The sequence below is a fragment of the Strongylocentrotus purpuratus genome, unplaced genomic scaffold (assembly GCF_000002235.5).
Source record: "Strongylocentrotus purpuratus isolate Spur 01 unplaced genomic scaffold, Spur_5.0 spur5_scaffold_12, whole genome shotgun sequence".
Lineage (NCBI taxonomy): Eukaryota > Metazoa > Echinodermata > Echinoidea > Camarodonta > Strongylocentrotidae > Strongylocentrotus > Strongylocentrotus purpuratus.
This window is the reverse complement of record NW_022145597.1, coordinates 4,886,039-4,904,126: the sequence shown is the minus strand read 5'-3', so window position 1 is coordinate 4,904,126 and position 18,088 is coordinate 4,886,039. Positions and strand designations below refer to the sequence as shown.

The 18,088-nt window shown below is 39.5% G+C and overlaps 1 protein-coding gene across 2 annotated transcripts in view; it reads left to right on the top strand.

Annotated features, from left to right (window-relative positions):
* LOC591940 (sushi, von Willebrand factor type A, EGF and pentraxin domain-containing protein 1) overlaps window positions 1-18,088 on the top strand; it is a 127,345-nt gene that overhangs the window by 85,270 nt on the left and 23,987 nt on the right. For both annotated transcript variants that reach the window (XM_030981650.1, XM_030981651.1), the window contains 5 exons: window positions 6,733-6,921; window positions 7,923-8,126; window positions 9,826-9,939; window positions 10,632-10,763; window positions 11,213-11,339. In XM_030981650.1, coding sequence (XP_030837510.1) covers window positions 6,733-6,921; window positions 7,923-8,126; window positions 9,826-9,939; window positions 10,632-10,763; window positions 11,213-11,339 — 766 coding nt within the window. The remainder of the gene's footprint in view (window positions 1-6,732; window positions 6,922-7,922; window positions 8,127-9,825; window positions 9,940-10,631; window positions 10,764-11,212; window positions 11,340-18,088) is intronic.

Sequence of the window (18,088 nt, the reverse complement as noted above, 5' to 3'; positions counted from 1 at the left end):
TCAACTTTTAATTCTTCCGTTTGAGTTGGCTTATTTCCAACTTGACATATTATCAACATAGATAAGAAATCATATAGAAACATTTCTATAATTCCGTTCGAGTTTTAGCGGTAGCATATTTCCAACTTGACATACTATTAACATAGATATAAAATCATACAAAAACCATTTACACATTTCCGTTCGAGTTTTTGCGGTAGCATATTTCCAACTTGACATATTATTACATAACATAGATATGAAATCATATAAAACCATTTCCATAATTATTTGTTTGCAATGGCGGAAGGCGACAGACTGCGATTCCACAAATATGGGAACCCGAGGGTCACGGGTCACGTGACCAGCTGGGAAGACGGTGCTCTACCCAGCAGGCCCAGTTTCCTGGGCCATTGGTTCCCTACACAAGATCTGGTAATCGCAGCCTGTCCCCACCGTCGGTTCATGGCGCTCTTGGCCATTCCTCTCCTTGAGGCATACTGGAAATGATTATAGTTCAGGAACGAAACAAAAGAACAAACTCCAAATCCCAACAACCCAATTTTTTTTTTTTTTTGCCTAGCGAAATAGAACCTGGGCATGTGGCAAAATTTATGCACGGCTAACAAAAATAACAAACAATCAACTTTGCGTTATTTTTGTGGCTCTATTAACATTTTGAGATGGACGCTTATTTTGCACATTTTGATTTTCTGGGTGTCATAACAAAATAACACAGATATATTGAATCATAAAAAATGCTTACAAATGCTAGGCCCCCCGTCTATGAAATCGAGTGATGCCAAGGCTAAACTTATATACATTAAGTCATTATATCAGCCCCCCGCCTATAAAATCGAGTGATGCCTAAAGTTATAGAAAATAGATGTATATATATACCAGCCTCTCCGCCTGTAAGATCGGATGATGCCTAAGATTAAAGCGTGACACCCTGAGTTTGAAAATGTGTAGGTACAACTAGGTCCCCCCGCATTCAAATCGAATGGGGGCCGGAAAACTAAGAATTGACATGCGAACAAATTCGACTGAATATACATTGGCAACCCCCTCGCATGTAAAAATTGAGTGGGGTCGAAAATTATTGGATGACAATTATTGATCAATAAACTTATCAGTACCATGTGATTAGTGATTTACCCATACAAAACCGGGTAGGGGCGAAACCCAATGGGAAAATTCCCCTACGGCCCACTGTCTTTGTGCACGACGCTTGATGTGCGACCAGGCCAAATGCCCCCGGCTCTGCATTAACTTCATAAATCACTGACCAATTTATTACATAAACCCTATCCGTACCTTTCATACCTGAAACCCTAAATCCTTTCCGTACTAATACGTATACCTTGGCTACTTCGAACCACCAAGCAATATTTAATTTATGCCACTAATATACTAAAAATACTTTTATTGGTGGAGATAATGGGGAGGTGGTGGGAATGTTTCAGACTCCGTACATTTTTCTTCTTGTCCATTCAAATGAAAGCCATAACTAGAATGAAAGCCCCTTCGTGCTATTTGTAATTTGCTGGCGGTATTTTCCGCGCTTGCTTGATAAGCGTACATACGCTTGTACATTTCCTTCCAATGTAATACAAAGTATTACATTTCCTAGCGCGTGAATTTCCCTCAAAAATGTAAACAACCTCTTGACCTACATTTTGTCAGCCTGTCAATAAACCATTTTAAATCGTAATCTACTCTTTAAATTTCAATATACTCCTGATTGCCCGCAATAAAACAAAGGGCATGCACAAAATAAAGTTTCAAAGATTAAGAGCAAATCGAACCGCTGACGCAAAGTTCTCCATGAGAAGATCACATCCCTCATCAGACAGATGCACGCCATCTCTGTGAAAATACCAGTGTTCTTGGACATTGAAATTGTGGCCTATGAATGATCCACTACACATACGCCGGACCCTCCGTCTGGCATACTTGTTGACACCTTTCCGCACATCATTGATGACGACCTGCGACGTGACGTGTACATCATGACCATAGTAATACAGGCGAGTAAGATGCTTGAAAATGAAATGTAGCATTGCGGCAACAATGACCGCGCTGTATTCAGTGCTTCATCCACCGCTTGTCGACAGTCCTTTGCAAAATAACGCCCCAAGTCGTTCGAGCCCGCATGGATGATTAGCTCCGATGGAGAAGGACCGAACCTCACTTGGCCCTGTAATTGACGCGGGAAATCGCGTATAGCGACGCCCCTCCTCGCCCGTGCCATGCCACCTCACAACCAGCGATTCCCAGGTCTCGACAGCCTCTGGTAAACGCCCGCTCACCAGCTCGCCTCACGAGAATGTCTCCGCACACCCAAACCCGGTGAGCCTGGGCACCTATTTGGAGAAAGATAAAAACCAAATTCCTTCCGAGTATGGCGTACCTTTTATGGGCTTATAGAACCAAAGGTTTCTAACATAATTACATAAGCGAAGCAAATTCAATTCTATATAGCATATTATCGCAATGACGACCTTCGTCATTGCCTTGTTTTCGCTCACCTTCTGCCCCATTAATATTCTCCTTTCCCTTATCCTTATCGTCAGGAAATCGCATTCGTTTTGCACGTAGTGTTTGTGATCCCTAGTTAGGTGCTTTCCTCATTCTTTTTCCTTTCAAATTTCATAGGCATAGTCTCTAACATCTCATCAAGGTCACTACTTTCTTCGATTTTGGAAATCACCCATGCATGACCGTCCAGGCGCCATTTTGTCCGTTTCTGGTCCATTTTAAGGCCGTTATATCTTCCTTCCCATCCCCACTATCCTAGATCCTACAAACTTTTAACAAATTCCTCTAGATAGTCTGAGAGATGTCCTTTCATCTGCGACGGATGACTTGACCTTCACAATGCCATCTTCATACTCGAATTTCAAATCTAAAACCGACTCCTCCAATAAATCTCAAGTTCTTGAAAAATGGACCCCTAAACAATCTAAAACTGCCATAACTTTCTCATATAAATTCCGTTTTGTTTTTAAATCTCACAGTATCTTTATCTCATAATTGCACATAGCCGTGCCAAATTTCACGCTCCAATGGCTTTGCACAACATAAATAGCGCCCTCTAAAGTTTTAGGAATTGGCTTTCTCTCTGTGGCCGTATCTTCATAATGGCTTGGCAAACCCGTACCCTTTTTTGGATTTAGATACTTGAAGATATGTCCTTTCCAGCCATATACAAAATTATATACCCTAACACTGACCAAATTTGAGAAAAATTGCCTTCCAAATTCGCCATTTTCGAGAAAATTCCGAAATAACTTCAACTTACTCTAAAATAACGATCTTTATACCTACATCAATGAAACTTGGCAGACACATGTATCCATATACGTGACAACTGTCTGCCAAGTTTGGTAAAATTCGAATACGTCAGCGCAAAGTTATCGCCAAAAATGATGAATTTACTATGCGTTACGTAATAGCGCCTTTAATGCGTGCAGTACACTGCGCGCAGATGACAACGGTGTCAAACTGACCGCAATGAAGTGCCCTTTCGAATGATACCAAGTATGGTATATGTTCACACAGAAAATTTTGAGTAAATCACATTTGAACAAGGGTCATTATACGAATTCCGCCGAGTTTCCGCCCAATAATATAACACGTATCGGCTATGGCGTCATTTTTTCAGACTGCTTTTCAACCCCTAAACGTCTCTTTTTTTCCTTGAAATTTTGCAGTGACATTCCGAGTTGCAATACGCAGGGCACCTCTTGGCCGGATTTTTAAAATTGGTCAAGGGGGTCATTGAAGACGCAATTTTGTCCTATAAATCTATTTTACATCACGTGTTTCGATAGGATTACCATAGAACAAAAAAAAATTGTTTACAATAACAACCACGAAATTCTCTTTCCCATGATACCAAATACGTCAGATAAAGTGACATAAAGAGAGAGAAAAAACAAACAATTAAAGTCCGGTCATAATACAGATCCTGTACGTTTTCCGCCCATGCATTACACGCATTGTCTATGGGGCAAATCGGGTTCACGCTTCTGGACCCCAGAACGATCTTTATTTTTCTTGAAATTTTACAGGCACATTCTAAGTGGCCAAGTGCAGAGCATCAAGAAGCCGGACTTTTTTTTAAAAAATCGGTCAAGCATGACATTAAATGCTACTTCATACTCTGCGTAACTAGTCCGAGAGATGCTCTTTCGTTTGACATGTAAAAACAAGGCGTCATTGCACGCACATCGTTCTGACACGATTGCATTTCTAGTATCGTACCGAACTTGTTTAACATACTAAATATTGTACAACATCACTTGTCGAAACACGACTAACCCCAAATAAGTGCGTGGTTATACGAAAATGAATAACATCCCACTGAGCTGGTTAAAATTATTGAAAACAAAGTAAGCAATCGTACTAACTCTCCATAATTATATCCACACCTTATATGTAGGCCCCTATCTCCTTTGCCTACAATCAACCCGACCTTGTCCAACCTATTAACGGACATAAAGTTTATATGTCTCACTGCGCCATCTCCCCCATCTCCTTAGGGAATGATATGTTTGCGGAATTAGAAGATGAGACTAGCCTGTGGCTAGGTAACTCACCGGGTGGAGGATGGACAATAGACGGTTGATTCGCCGTTTCTAGGGATTCTGTGATGTTGGCCCCCCCGTCGGAGTCTGGTCTCCTTGGCGCTCCCGCCCTGCCGAAGCGGCTGGGTTACTCCTCGAGCCGCGTCTCGTCACTCGAGAATGTGGAGCTGGCGTTGTCCCCCTGATCGGGTCACTGTTTTGAAGCGCTGGCTCTCTCCGCTTTCCTTTGCCCTTTCGTCCCGTAGACGCCTTAGACTTCCCCATCTTGTCGTCCACACAATACAGACGAGCTAGTTAGACGACTATGCCGCAATCCGAGCTCCGATGTAACTTCCTCCAATATTTAATTCCAGCTATCCAATACAATTACTCCTCTGTTCAATTCCAAATATCTAGTGTAACATTTTCTCTTTTTAGATCCAATTATCCAGTGTAACTCTTCCTCTGTTTAATTCCAGATATCCAGTGTAACTTTTCCACCGTTTAATCCTTATATCCCGTGTAGCTGTCTCTCTGTTCAATTCCGAATATCCAGCGTATTGGTGTGAAACCCAGTGATAATAGAAACTAACCGGTGCAGTCAGTTCAACAGCGACAACCTGTGTACAATTAGCATGTATAATTCTGAGTCCAATAAAACACGACCAACTCAAACGAAGTATTAGCTGAGAATGACCCATTGATTAGTAAAAATACACGTCGTGGGAAACACTTGCCTTGCGACCCCGATATGTATTACAAAAGCGCGCCTATCATTGATATTTACAAAACACGCGTGGTAAAGATTCGGCTTTGTGACCTCAATGTAGGTTACAAAGAGATGCGCCTATGTTTGATATTTGCCGACCTGCTGGGAAACATTCGGTTATTGACCTCAAAATCATTTTACAAAAGAGGCGCGCTATCGTGTGTAGTCACCGGCTTGCCGCATATTTCCGGCCTACACTATTGCATTCTATTACAATTGGGTTTATTTTGATAACATCAAAATAAACGTATTCTTTTAGTTTTGGCACTTCTAATAAACTAGTTGAGAAGGCCTGGTCTAGATGTATATTTTTGGGTCCAGGGTTGAAGTTAGGAATTTGGTTAGTGTAGGAAACCATAGCAGAGGAATTGTCACAGCTATAGGAGCAGGTGTTGTACAATGGAGTAATAATAGGGACTTTTAGATTGAGTGGACGAGAACACGACGAGCGCAGACTGATCATGCGTGTCAACGTACTCAACTGCCCATGTTGACTACAATTAGAAATCTTAGATTGCACTCGACGATAAACATGCATGCAGGAAGTAACACTATGAACATGATGGACAAAAGAACATCCCTTCACTGCTATTATGTAAAAATGTGTATAACAGGTGAATATGCATGTGACACCTGTTCGACACATTTTTACATAATAGCAGGGAAGGGATCGATGTTTCTTTGTCTACCTGAGGAAATGTATATTTTATGCGCACGCGGCATACTAGTACCGTACTTAATTTAGGAAAATCAAGGTTGACGCATTCTCGATCGCGGACTGAGACGACGTGACGCATGCGCAGTGCCTTAAAATGACGTCACACGTTGCAGTCAAAGCTGTCGACGTGCAAATCTAAAAGTGCCTACTAATAATAATATTTGGTTCTTGTATAGCGATATCACATTATATAACGTCTCTACGCCCTTCCAAAGAGCTTTGGAAATTATTACCCTAGCGTTAGCTCCGGCAGCCGTTATCAGTGCACAGTGCATTTCAAGGAATGATCCTACCAGGTACCCATTTACCTCACCTGGGTTGAGTGTGGCAAATGTAGATCAATATTTTGCCAGAGAAAGAAGGAAATTGTCAAATTGAAGATATAATAGAATTTATATTGGCATTAAAAAAAGAAAGACATATCTTTGACAGACCCATCTTCCCACACCATTACACTACTGGTGCTACATATATATGTTGCACTGAGATGAATTATTTCATTAAAAACATTTATCTTTAGCACTCATTCAAAGGGGACCCCATGACCAGTATAATAATGACCATGAAGTGTTCTATATTAACCGCTGTATGGATTGTACAAATAGATTTAAAAAGATGATGATGAATATGCTGTTCTTTGCTAGAACACTTGATTCTATGATAACTAATTCTTGGCTGACATTGTTCATCTTCAGCACCCATGTGCCGGGATGAGCCGGAATGGCGGACTGGATCTTTGAGAGTGGAGTCTATGTCCTGCCGTAACTTGCACGGGTCTACGGTACGCTTTACCTGCGCTGATCCGGGAATGCATCTTGTTGGAGAACGAGAGCGCACATGTCAGGAAGACGGGCAGTGGAGTGGTTCATCACCAACATGTGAATGTAAGGCTCTTTCTTCTTTGATCTATTCATAGAGTACTTTTTCCAATAGCTAATTCAATAGATGTCTTTCAGTCACACATTTTATTATTATTATCATTAGTAAGTATTTGATTGGCATCACCTGCCTGTGATGGAAAAAACAAACTGAATCACTATGACCCTCAGGTCTCTCCTGCTGATGTAAATGATTGGGTTCTTGCAGGTGGGCCACTTCACCAGAGTCTCCTCCTACTCTCAAATATATGTACATAGGAGTTTTTAATAAATTTTTTATTTTTACCAAAATACATCTGCTTTAATTCTTGCTACAGTTTTTATTTGTAGTGCTGCTTTGCTTATTGTTTTATCCAAACAAAAGTGAAGTCCTCTGATTCAATATGCATTTGTAAATTTTGGTAATGGAGTGTACCGTAGCTAGTATATACCATACTTTAAAGTGAGGAATATTGTGACCTTCTCAATCAATCACTTCAATATAAAGTTAAGTTTTTATTAAGTTTATTTGCGATTGATATCAATCTCAGCTTTGAGTATAAGAGATAGGAGACTGCAAACTTGCAATTGATTAGAGGACTTTCCATTCATTTGGATCAATCGCAACTCTTTACAAGACAGGACCCTGGTCAGGCAATAAAATTGTGTAACAAAATATCTGGATGACATGCATGATTTGGCGAAGGTTGATTATGTCGTACATAGAAATGGGTGCATGTATACTGTGATGTTTTGGAATCATCATATTGATAATGAATTGATGTCAAGAACATGCATTGCACACAGAAATGGTAATATAAAGGATTACTCATAAAAGTGGCTCGACTATTTTTTCCAATATTTCAGTTTTTTGTCATATTTATAAACGAGTGAAATTTATAAGGCAATCCATTTTAGGGGACTTTTCTCTGGCTTGGTCGAATGACCTTCTTCTAGATTGACATAACTTGAGACATCTTACAATTTTATTTTTAACCTTTACCTGCTCTTAACATTCTTTTTAACAGTGGCAACTTGCTCTGCACTGTCTCTCCCAGCCAACACAGTGGCTAGCCCGAGCTTGTGCTCCACTAGCCCTTTAGTCAGTGGGGGAACCCAGTGTAAGGTCACATGTGGGCGAGGGTTCTCAGGGACACCAGTCAACTTTATGCGCACTCAATGCTCTGTCAATGGAAACTGGACTGCAGATATCACTAGCATACAGTGTAGAGGTAAAGCCAGTCGCACACTATACATCCTGACTATGATCTGATATTGAAAAAAATCTTTCTTATCGAGGTTCTGAATAGTTATATATGTCTGATAAAATACATTTAACAAAACTATGCAAACTGCAAGCTTCCTGGAAGGAGGAAAACTCGAATTATAGAATTATAGTGATATCATTTCAGTTGTCTTTGATGTGAGACTTATATGGCTTTCATGACAGCTAGGAGTTGTAAATGGTCGAAGATTTTAATCAAAAGTATTTATATCATTATTCAGAACCTAAATCAGGAAGATCATTTATTGTGTAGGGGCCGCATAAGATCAGTACTCATTAACATTATATTTCTTTATAAGTTAAATCTTTGGCTCTTAAAAGCATAAAGGCAGACAAAGTTAAAGAATACCATTCACCTTAAAATATAAGTTATAACAGCTAGACTATACAAAATCAACCTACAAAACCTTTACCAGGCATTCTATGGGCACTGTTTAGAAGTATGAATAGAATAAATAATCAATTTAAACCCCATATATGTCATTGCATACATACAGATCCCGATACAGATGTGTCAAGTGTTCTACTAACAAGTTTCTTTTATGTCAATTGAGACTTTATTCAAAATTGGAATATCTTTTCATGAAACTAATATTTGAAGCTCATATTTTGATCATACATTTAGTGCAGAGATATGTAACCCCTAACATACAATGTACACACCCAGAACAATATGTTTGTGGTAAATTTTAAATCTAGTCATGCATAGACCACTGATGCATGTATATGGGTATAGTATTGACTTCTTTACTCTGTAAGATTTTGTACAATAATTCGGTAACAAAATGAATGAACAATTTCAAAACTGAAATGAAAATGAAATATACAGCAATAATGACATGATTTTGTGTTTTTCCATTTTAGAATAATGATCATTTTTTTTATTAGGAGAGGTTGACAATAAGGGCTCACTAAAAAATAAATAGACAAATTAATTATCTAGTTTGGATTTAGATCTGGACTACAGATAGTAATTTTATTCATGAATACTGGCTTTTGAGATCCTAATTGATTAACTGCCCAAATGTTGTTGTTGTATCTAATATGCTTTATGTAAAGCTCACCTTCTTAATTGTGTAATACAACATGGTCTCATGGATTGTTACATAATACATGCACATGTATATAGTTAGGAAAATGAAGTTTTGTATTAGTTTCTATATAAGTTCTATATAGTATATATATTCTATATAAGTTCTTCTGTACTTTATACTGCATATAGACTGTGTTACATGTAGTTAAATGTACATGTACTTATTAAACAGTGATTGTATTGTGTGTGTGTGTAATTGGGTGTTTACAGACGTGTATCGATCAGATTTGATTATTTACATCTGGGGACCGACCTTTTAACGAACCCGGGTCCGTCTGAGCCAGTTTGTAGGTGAAGACAGAGTGACGTACCAATGAACGGGTACCGCTATAGACCAACTCAAATCTCCCTTTTTGTAGCCCTCGCTGCTAAATAGCCTATTCCCGGCCCTGTCCATTCCAGGGGGTTCTTTCACCCCTTCTAGCTTCCAGTCATCTCTGCATCTAGAGTACTCTTTTCATTCTTCACAATCCTGGAGCCTGTGTACAAATTATTGATTAGTTTGCATATTCCTCTATAGTACCTTGTTTGCTTTTTGCATTCTCACTTTCAGATATAGCCCCACCTGTATACACCTATTGTCCTGCAGGCATGAGCGTTACACTAGGACCCAACATGAACATGGCAGAGGTTCGCTGGAGACTCCCTGTCCCAAATGATAATGTTGGTAAGAATAACTGTTCAGTAGAATGCAGTGTATGCATGCATGTGGTGTTAGGGGTGTGGGTGGGTGTGTGTGATTAAGTTTTGACAGACGTGTATTAATCATAAATGTCTGGTTATTTATGTCTGAGGAACAGCAAATGCCATGTTCAAAACTGATTTCCCTATATGTATATGGATACCTAATTACTTACGTGTGGAATAAACTGAATCCTTATAGATTCTTCAAGGAATGAAAAAACAAAATGCTGATATGCCATGAACGTGTATTAGATTAAAAGCAATGCTATGACATCCGTACATGCTTTAATTTTTAATGAAATCATTAAGTAATATTTCATGTGGAAAGCCATACGGTATGTGGGGGCCCATCCCAACATGACTGGCTACGCAACCGCGTCCAGAAAAAGCGGCGAAAGGGTGTCTTTTTCAGCTATACGACGGCGTCGATGTTTTCCTTAAAAAGGGGTGTTTTTCAAGCACTGATCGCACAAAAACCACAAAAAGGGGACTTTTTTAGGATCACAGGTTTCAACGTTTTCTAAAAAAGGGTCATTTCAGAAAAAATGCAATATGTAGGGTCTATTTCAGATGTTGATGGACTGTGGGTAGCATTTGTGTATGAGAGTGACCCCCCTGGGGGGGGGGTCCATATAATCAACGATAACCACCACCCTGTGTACATGTATATTGCAGGTGTTGTAGATACCACCACGCCTGAAGTGACCCTGCCCGTTCAGTTGGCTCCAGGCACTGAGCTCTTCACCTACACTGCTACCGATGCCCAAGGACTCACAGGAACTTGCACCTTTGATGTGACTGTAGTTGGTAGGCAAAGCATGCTTTTCAACCATACAATTTATCTTACTGAAATATTTTTTTCAACTTACATACATTGACCCACTCTATTGCATTTAAATAACACCTGTATGTTTATATTAATTTTTAAAAAAGGAAATCAAAAAGACATCCAGGCTACTTTTTACAACAATTTACAGGACTGTGAAATATAACAATGATAGACATACATGTGTGCATGTATGACATAGCATATTCGTTTATTCAAGTTTGTTTATTCATATATTACATTGAAACATAAATTACATACATACCTAAAACGATTCATGTTTTTGTTTATTTGTTGTTAAGATAACCACAATGTTGTGTATATAGATCTTTATTTGCATGTATATCTCCCCTACTTCTGGCTACATCCTGACCCTTATTTTGATATAACCTTGACTTGACGTCATTTGACGTCATTTGACCTATACCAGATGCTGAGCCTCCCAGAGCCCTGAATTGTCCCGGTGAGAATGAAGTGACCAACCTCCAGGCTGATGTCCTGCCTGTAAGGGTGCAATATACAGAGCCCATGTTTACAGACAATGTCGGCATTGCAAAGTAAGTTACGCTGATCCTTAAAGGGGAATTAACCTCAACCTTCATGTTAATTTCAGTTTGTAGGCCATTTAAATTATTATCTGAAAAATATAAAACATCGTACATTTGATGAAAGGGGGGAAGTAACTCTTCTTCAGAATCATTTGTCTTTCACGGCTCTGAGAATTTTCAGAACATCGCCATTGTGTTTGTGCGCACGGCCTGTTCTGTGATGTATCACATGGAGTCGACCGCTATCTCATGTCAACTCAGTAATCTGCCTCTGTAGAATGATCACTGCAAATCACATCGTGTTTCCTGTCATACGTGTACTTTTGGTCCAGAAATTTCTCCATCATCAGAGCTGCTAAATAGCATGAATATTTCTTTGCGATTGTGGGGGTCTGGAAACCGATGAAACGATTTCCCCTTGGTTCTCGAGGAACAATAACTAGTACAACCAAACACTTGGCCATACACCATGCTGTTTGACGTGTATTGCATATCAGTTCTCTGTGCAATATGTCACAACCTGGAAGTTTTTAAGAGAAATTTCAACAAAATGGCAGCCTCCTTGTACTTGCAAGACGATATTATTTGGCCTAGTACAGAAATTAATGCTTTTTATATCAAATGAAACATTGTTATACTCTCTATGTCATGATAATGCTTCATAGTCGAGAAGTTGGCAATATCACATGAAAGAAATAATATGTGTATAGCTAGAATATATAAAATCAACCTCAATAGAAGTTACCTTGCATTCTATATGTAAGCCGTTAAGACTTAAGGGAATTGCATGGTCACCACATACCTGCCAACCACCCCGATTTAGGCGGAGTTCCTCCGCATATTTCATACCAACTCCGAATTCCGAGTGCATGCCTCAAAACTCCAATTTTTTTTAATTTTAAAATATTTTTAAAACAAACGACTGTTGCATAAGACTAAAGCATAACACAGCACTGATAACCAGATCACGCTGACATCCGCGCTCGCGCTCGTAGAAGATATACACAGCGCAGCCCGAACGTGATCGTTAGTTCCGTGTACTGCAGTCATTATCCATGTACTACATGTACTAGTACATGCACGTGCGCAAGCTATATCGATAAAGTGTGTGCGGACGTTGTACTAATACATACACTACATGCAGCGTTGTTGCATAGTAACTGCATGCGTATAGCCCACGTGTACATTGGCGTGTTTTCTTCAATGCTTGTGCGATGACTGCGATCGTGGAAGCTTGTTATTTACCGGACTTCCTCTGATTTATTTTGGATTACTACTACGATATACCTTTGCAAAATAGGGCTCCTAACTGAGGTGGGTAGTGAAACATGTAGTTTTGTGAGTGTTCACATTTTGATATTTCAAAAATTGTTTATGTGTGGGGCGAAAAGGTTGAAGGAAAAGGCCCATTTGCACCATTAAAATGGAGAGAAAAAAAAATAGACCCTAAAGTCCTGTGTACCCCCCCCCCCCCCCCCAATCTACGGGCTACTACCCCAATCCTTCGGTGGTTCGCGACCTCGTAGTCCATCCAGAAAAATTTACTCCTAATTTCTCTTGTCTCAGGTTGGCAGGTATGTCACCATGAATAAAGAGTCGATAGTGCCGTCAGTGTGGTTCAGAATATTATTATTATTATTATTTATTTGACCAATCGGAAAAACATACAGTGAGTATAACAATCAGATAATACATAGACATTTCATAATACATTCAAACAGCTTTAGGAAAGTGGAGAGGAGATAGAGAGAAGGATACAATCTGCTGGTCAGGGGTGACAAAGCAATTTAAATTGCTATTACTCGAAAGCATGTCACCCCCCACAGTCTGCATCCTGGAAAATTAAGAGTAAAGAAAGAACAGAATATATATATATATATATATATATATATCAGGATAACAATAGTTGGAGCAATTACTATTATATCTTTGATTACTTTCATTACATTATTATGTCATTACAATGGCTTTACGTTCCTCACATAGATATAAAAACTTTCAAATCAATAACCTGGTGCTTACATTAGAAACATTTGATATGATTATTATTGGGAAGGAAAGTTACATAATGGTATAAAATGATGAACAATAATTTCTAACTTTCAAAATGAAATGAATACAATTGTAATCTGAAGCCTAATATGTACTGAACGGAACGAAGAAATGAGCTTGCAATATTGATATTATTTCTGTTAGTTTATAGTTTATTCTTTGAATAAATGAGAAACTAGAAACCCCTAGAATAGGTGTTGAACAGGAAAGAAAGCAACTATGCCATCTTGGTTGAACCTAATGTTTGCAGCTCATGAAGATGTACATCATGCCTCGATCAGTGGCTGTGTATAAACTGTAACAAAATACAGGCTACCTTGACAGCTTCAATGACATAGGTACGACCGTGGTGAAAACTACCAGCTTCGTTCAATGTAGGTGGATTTCGGTTATATAAATACCTGTCAGGGCCTTATCTGACGGAAGGGCCTTACCTGTTTGTAGAAGGACTGATTTTCGTGCATGAGTGCATATCCTTCTGGATTAGATATATTAATCTATTTCAGTGAGTGCATATCCTTCTGGATTAGATATGTTAATCTATTTCAGTAAAAGTTAATTAAAGTACATGAGAAAATATCATAATTTCATTATGATATACATTTAAAACTACCTACAAAAAATTTGTAGATAGTTAATCAAGGGACTACTTTGTCCTTGGAGTAGGTATACAAGACCCACGCGACCATGACAGTAATTAGGCTTTTGGGTCTAACATGTATGTATAAATTAATGTCGTGGGTAGGACAGGAGATCGAGAAAGAGGAGTCAGAGGCAAACGATGCGGTTGCAGTTGATCATTTATTAAATCCAAAAAAAAAAAAAAAAAAAGAAGAAAAAACCCCAGGTTCAACAACCCCGATCACTCAAGCAGACCCAAAGCAGAGCATGAGTGAACTCATGACTCGGCGACAACCGACAGGTAGGCAGCTAACACGTGAATCAGCTTCTTCTGTTACATCGAGAGCAGATAAACAGGACAAACACCTCAAATGAAAGTTGGTAGAGGAATCAATTCATGCTTACCGGCCTCTCCATCCACCCACTATAATACTAGTCCCAGAAGCAACCTGATTACCTGAGATTATAATCCGCCCCTCAAATCTTCAGAGGTAGCCTCCATTAGATAGATTGAATGTAATCACACATAAAATCCCTCTATAGCTTGAGACTACTACACATTCCAAACTACAGACCTACTTTTAATACAATGTAAAGATATTACAAAATAAAGTGTCTCGACCACTGCATACATGGCTGCACTGCAAACAAAGCTAGTGCATGCCAAGCTACGGACCTACTTTTAATACAGAGTAAAGATATTACTGAGTGAAGCGTCTCACTACATGCTAGAGTACATCTAAGATATTTTCACCTGTTCTAAACAATGTACAGACCTCAGAGAAACTAACAAGTTATCATAACAAGTCTGTGCAGCTTATTGTGCAGCTTATTGTTCCTCTGCTCAACTATCTCAAACAGATATCAATAAACAGTAATTTAAAGGCACGCTAAGCTTCTGAGCAATAAAACCAAATTTCAGCTCTACATTTGCAACAACAAAAATCTCGTCCCCGACATCAACCACACCCAAAGTGCTGTCGGGTGTTCTTAAAGGAAAAATTAAGTTTGAAAAAGGTCAAAACGAGTTTAATCACTACAGTAGCAACAAATCAATGAAGAAATATAAGCCTATGTTAACTTGAAAATACGAAATATGGTAATACTGTAGACTTTCAAAAACGTCCACGTACCAAGCTGGCTACCTAACCTGACGACCAGACCTGTCTTTCAAATTTCAGTAGTGTTCTGCTTCGTTGTAGGATCCAGAGCCAAGTCTGTGAAGTTGGATTGCTGCATGAGGAACTTGGATAGGTGGATCTTGATCCTTTGCAGATTGAGCAGGGAGATCTTGCTCAATGAAAGCTGGTTTAAGTCTCTCAACACTGAAACTTTCATGTTTACAATTGTAATCAATAGTAAAAAAATTTGTCAGAGCGTTGATTGACTGGAAAAGGCCCCTTGTATGGAGCCTGAAGGGGCCCCTTAACTGCATCCACTCTAAAAAAGATGTGGGATGAGGAATATAATTCTGGGTCTAATGTACCTGTGTAGGGTAGCTTGTTGCTCGCATCAGTCTCTTTTGTCCGTGGGAAAAATTAGCTGGATCGATCACCAGCAGAGTTGGTCTGTAAAGGAGCCACAAAACTTGGCTGGTAGCATGACCGTGGTACCACAGACAAATTCTGCTGCGGAACATCCTATATCAGGCTTGATAGTTGGACGTATACCCATCAGTACCAAAGGAACTACCTCGGTCAAATGTACTGTGTTATGTGCCTTGAGAGAGGCTTTGAGTTGCCTGTGAAACCGCTCGATAAGCCCATTGGCTGCCGGATGGTATGCTGTTGTGCGAATGCGTTTAGTGCCAAGGAGATTAGTGAGAGCAAGAAAGAGTGCTGACTCAAATTGTCTACCCCTGTCTGTAGTAAGAGTAGTTGGAGCACCAAACACCGTTACCCATCTGGCCACAAAAGTATGTGCTACAGTTTCAGCAGTGATATCTCTGGCCATCTGGTGTAACGAACCACACAAGTGAGAAGGTACGTGTCACTCTCTGAACTATAAGCGGGCCTACAAGGTTGATGTGCACATGAGAGAAACATGCATTAGGTGAAGTAAAAGTGCCTTGTGGAACTTTTGTGTATTTATAAACCACGCGTTGGGAAGCTGACTGGCGATGGCCTGAATTCTGAGGACCTCACTGTCGACTGCGACTTCTGCGGTTCTTCTGTAGAGAACAAGTCAAGGCTTGCACCTGAGCAGTTAGTTGAGCTACTTGGGTAGAAAGTCGCTGTACTTCTCCAGAGTCATTGGGGATGTCGCAAGCGTGAGTTTGCGCTGGTACCGCTTTAGGTAAGACATGAGAAATAGTAGGCGGACCAGCAACTTCAACAATTTTGTCTGCTAATGCCGCTAGCTCAACCAAGCCAACGTCATGTCTGAAACTGGGCCTCAACCTGGGCAAACCAAATATTGGGATCATTTGCCTAAAATGGTGGAAGCTTTAAGCAAACAAAAGAGACATGAGGGGATGGCTCAAAAGCATTTTTCGGTGAATCACCGCTATCGGTATCAGGCATGATAATGACGATGACAAGGGTAGATTAGATAAACAGAAAAAATCTGTATCACGTTGGGGTCACCAGTTTAGGGAATAGGTCATCTAAGATAAAAGGAAAGAGAAAGTGGTTTCTCTCTTACCTTGTCTTATAGCTACACCTGTTGAAACCGGCACCAGAATTAGTGAGCCACTAATTGTTGGGACAAATTATCTCACAAGTCACAGTGAGATAATATATGTTTACACGGTGAATTATAGGTAGTTGTTAAATATTGCACAATACCCGTAGACAGAATATGTAGACTATATACAAAGTATTGCGCTTCTTTGCGGATGAAGTCAGGGAGACGACACTCATAATCTCAATAGAGTAATAAGGCCTTTAATTAGAACAGAGTAGAGAATAGAGCAAATAGAAGTAGTACATGAATTATGATGAAGCTGAATTAGCCTTAATGTAAACTCTCTAAAAGACGTGTGCTCTATAAGAACAGCTCAGGAGAAGTGATGAAAATAGGTGTGGCAAAAGCAAGTGTAATAGGCATTTTCTTCCTCCACTTACGTTCCGTCAGAAAGTTAATTTATATTCTATATCTACCTTAATACAAAATAAATGACAAGTTTGAAACAGGATATTGGTGAACAGATTGGTACAGAGCAGTACTGGTTCTTCTTTATTTTTGTGTACACTTCTTCTTTTTTACAAATTCTTCTTTCAATTTGATGGATAATAACACGACGTGTAATATAGACAGTAAACATTAGACACGTTTCAATATGTACTTTTAAGTGACATTCCTTTTATAAAAAAAAAAAACAGGTAAGCTGTATTTAGGCGCCTACAGAAAGCATTACATACGCACGAAATATATACATCGATTTTGCTAGGTTGGAAGCTAATCGTGCGATTTATCTACATTTATTTATTTATTTATTTATTTTTAAGGATAAACCTAGCGAAAATGGAAAACAAGGCGTCCAGTGCCTAGCTAGTGTTGGACACTAGTTTACGGAGGCCACGAACAACCCCCAATGTATTTGTTATTTTTTGGAGTAAACATGGTTGCGACCAAGGGAACTGAACGAGGGTGCACTCCCTGTTCCTTGTTTAAAAAAAACAAAAACAGTAATATGACAACATTTATGAAAAAAGCCGTGCACCTACAAGTATTTTGGATACGAGTTTTGTAGGTGTCATGTAAACATACATGTAAAATAGTGAAATAGTTGGCAGTATACTACGAATATAATTGCTAGATAGTCAAATATGAACGATAGTGATTCAAATTCCGAGGCTCTGTGAAGGTATGAGGTCAGACTTGACGTCGGGTTGTAAATAAGCGTTCCTGGCCTTCGTCGACTTCCATCGTCCGTGCCTTGAAATCAGAAAAGGTGAGACATTGGCGTTTAAGGCTGCAGTTGCCCCTCCTGACCTCATGCTGTGGAGACCGTAAGCTGAGATGTCGGTTACAAATGGCTTGATGGCGTCTGGCACTATTTTGCGTGTACGGGTATAGCTGAGAGGAAGAAGGGTAGGAGGTAAACCTTTGGTAGATGAGCATAGCTTACGAAGGACAGGTAG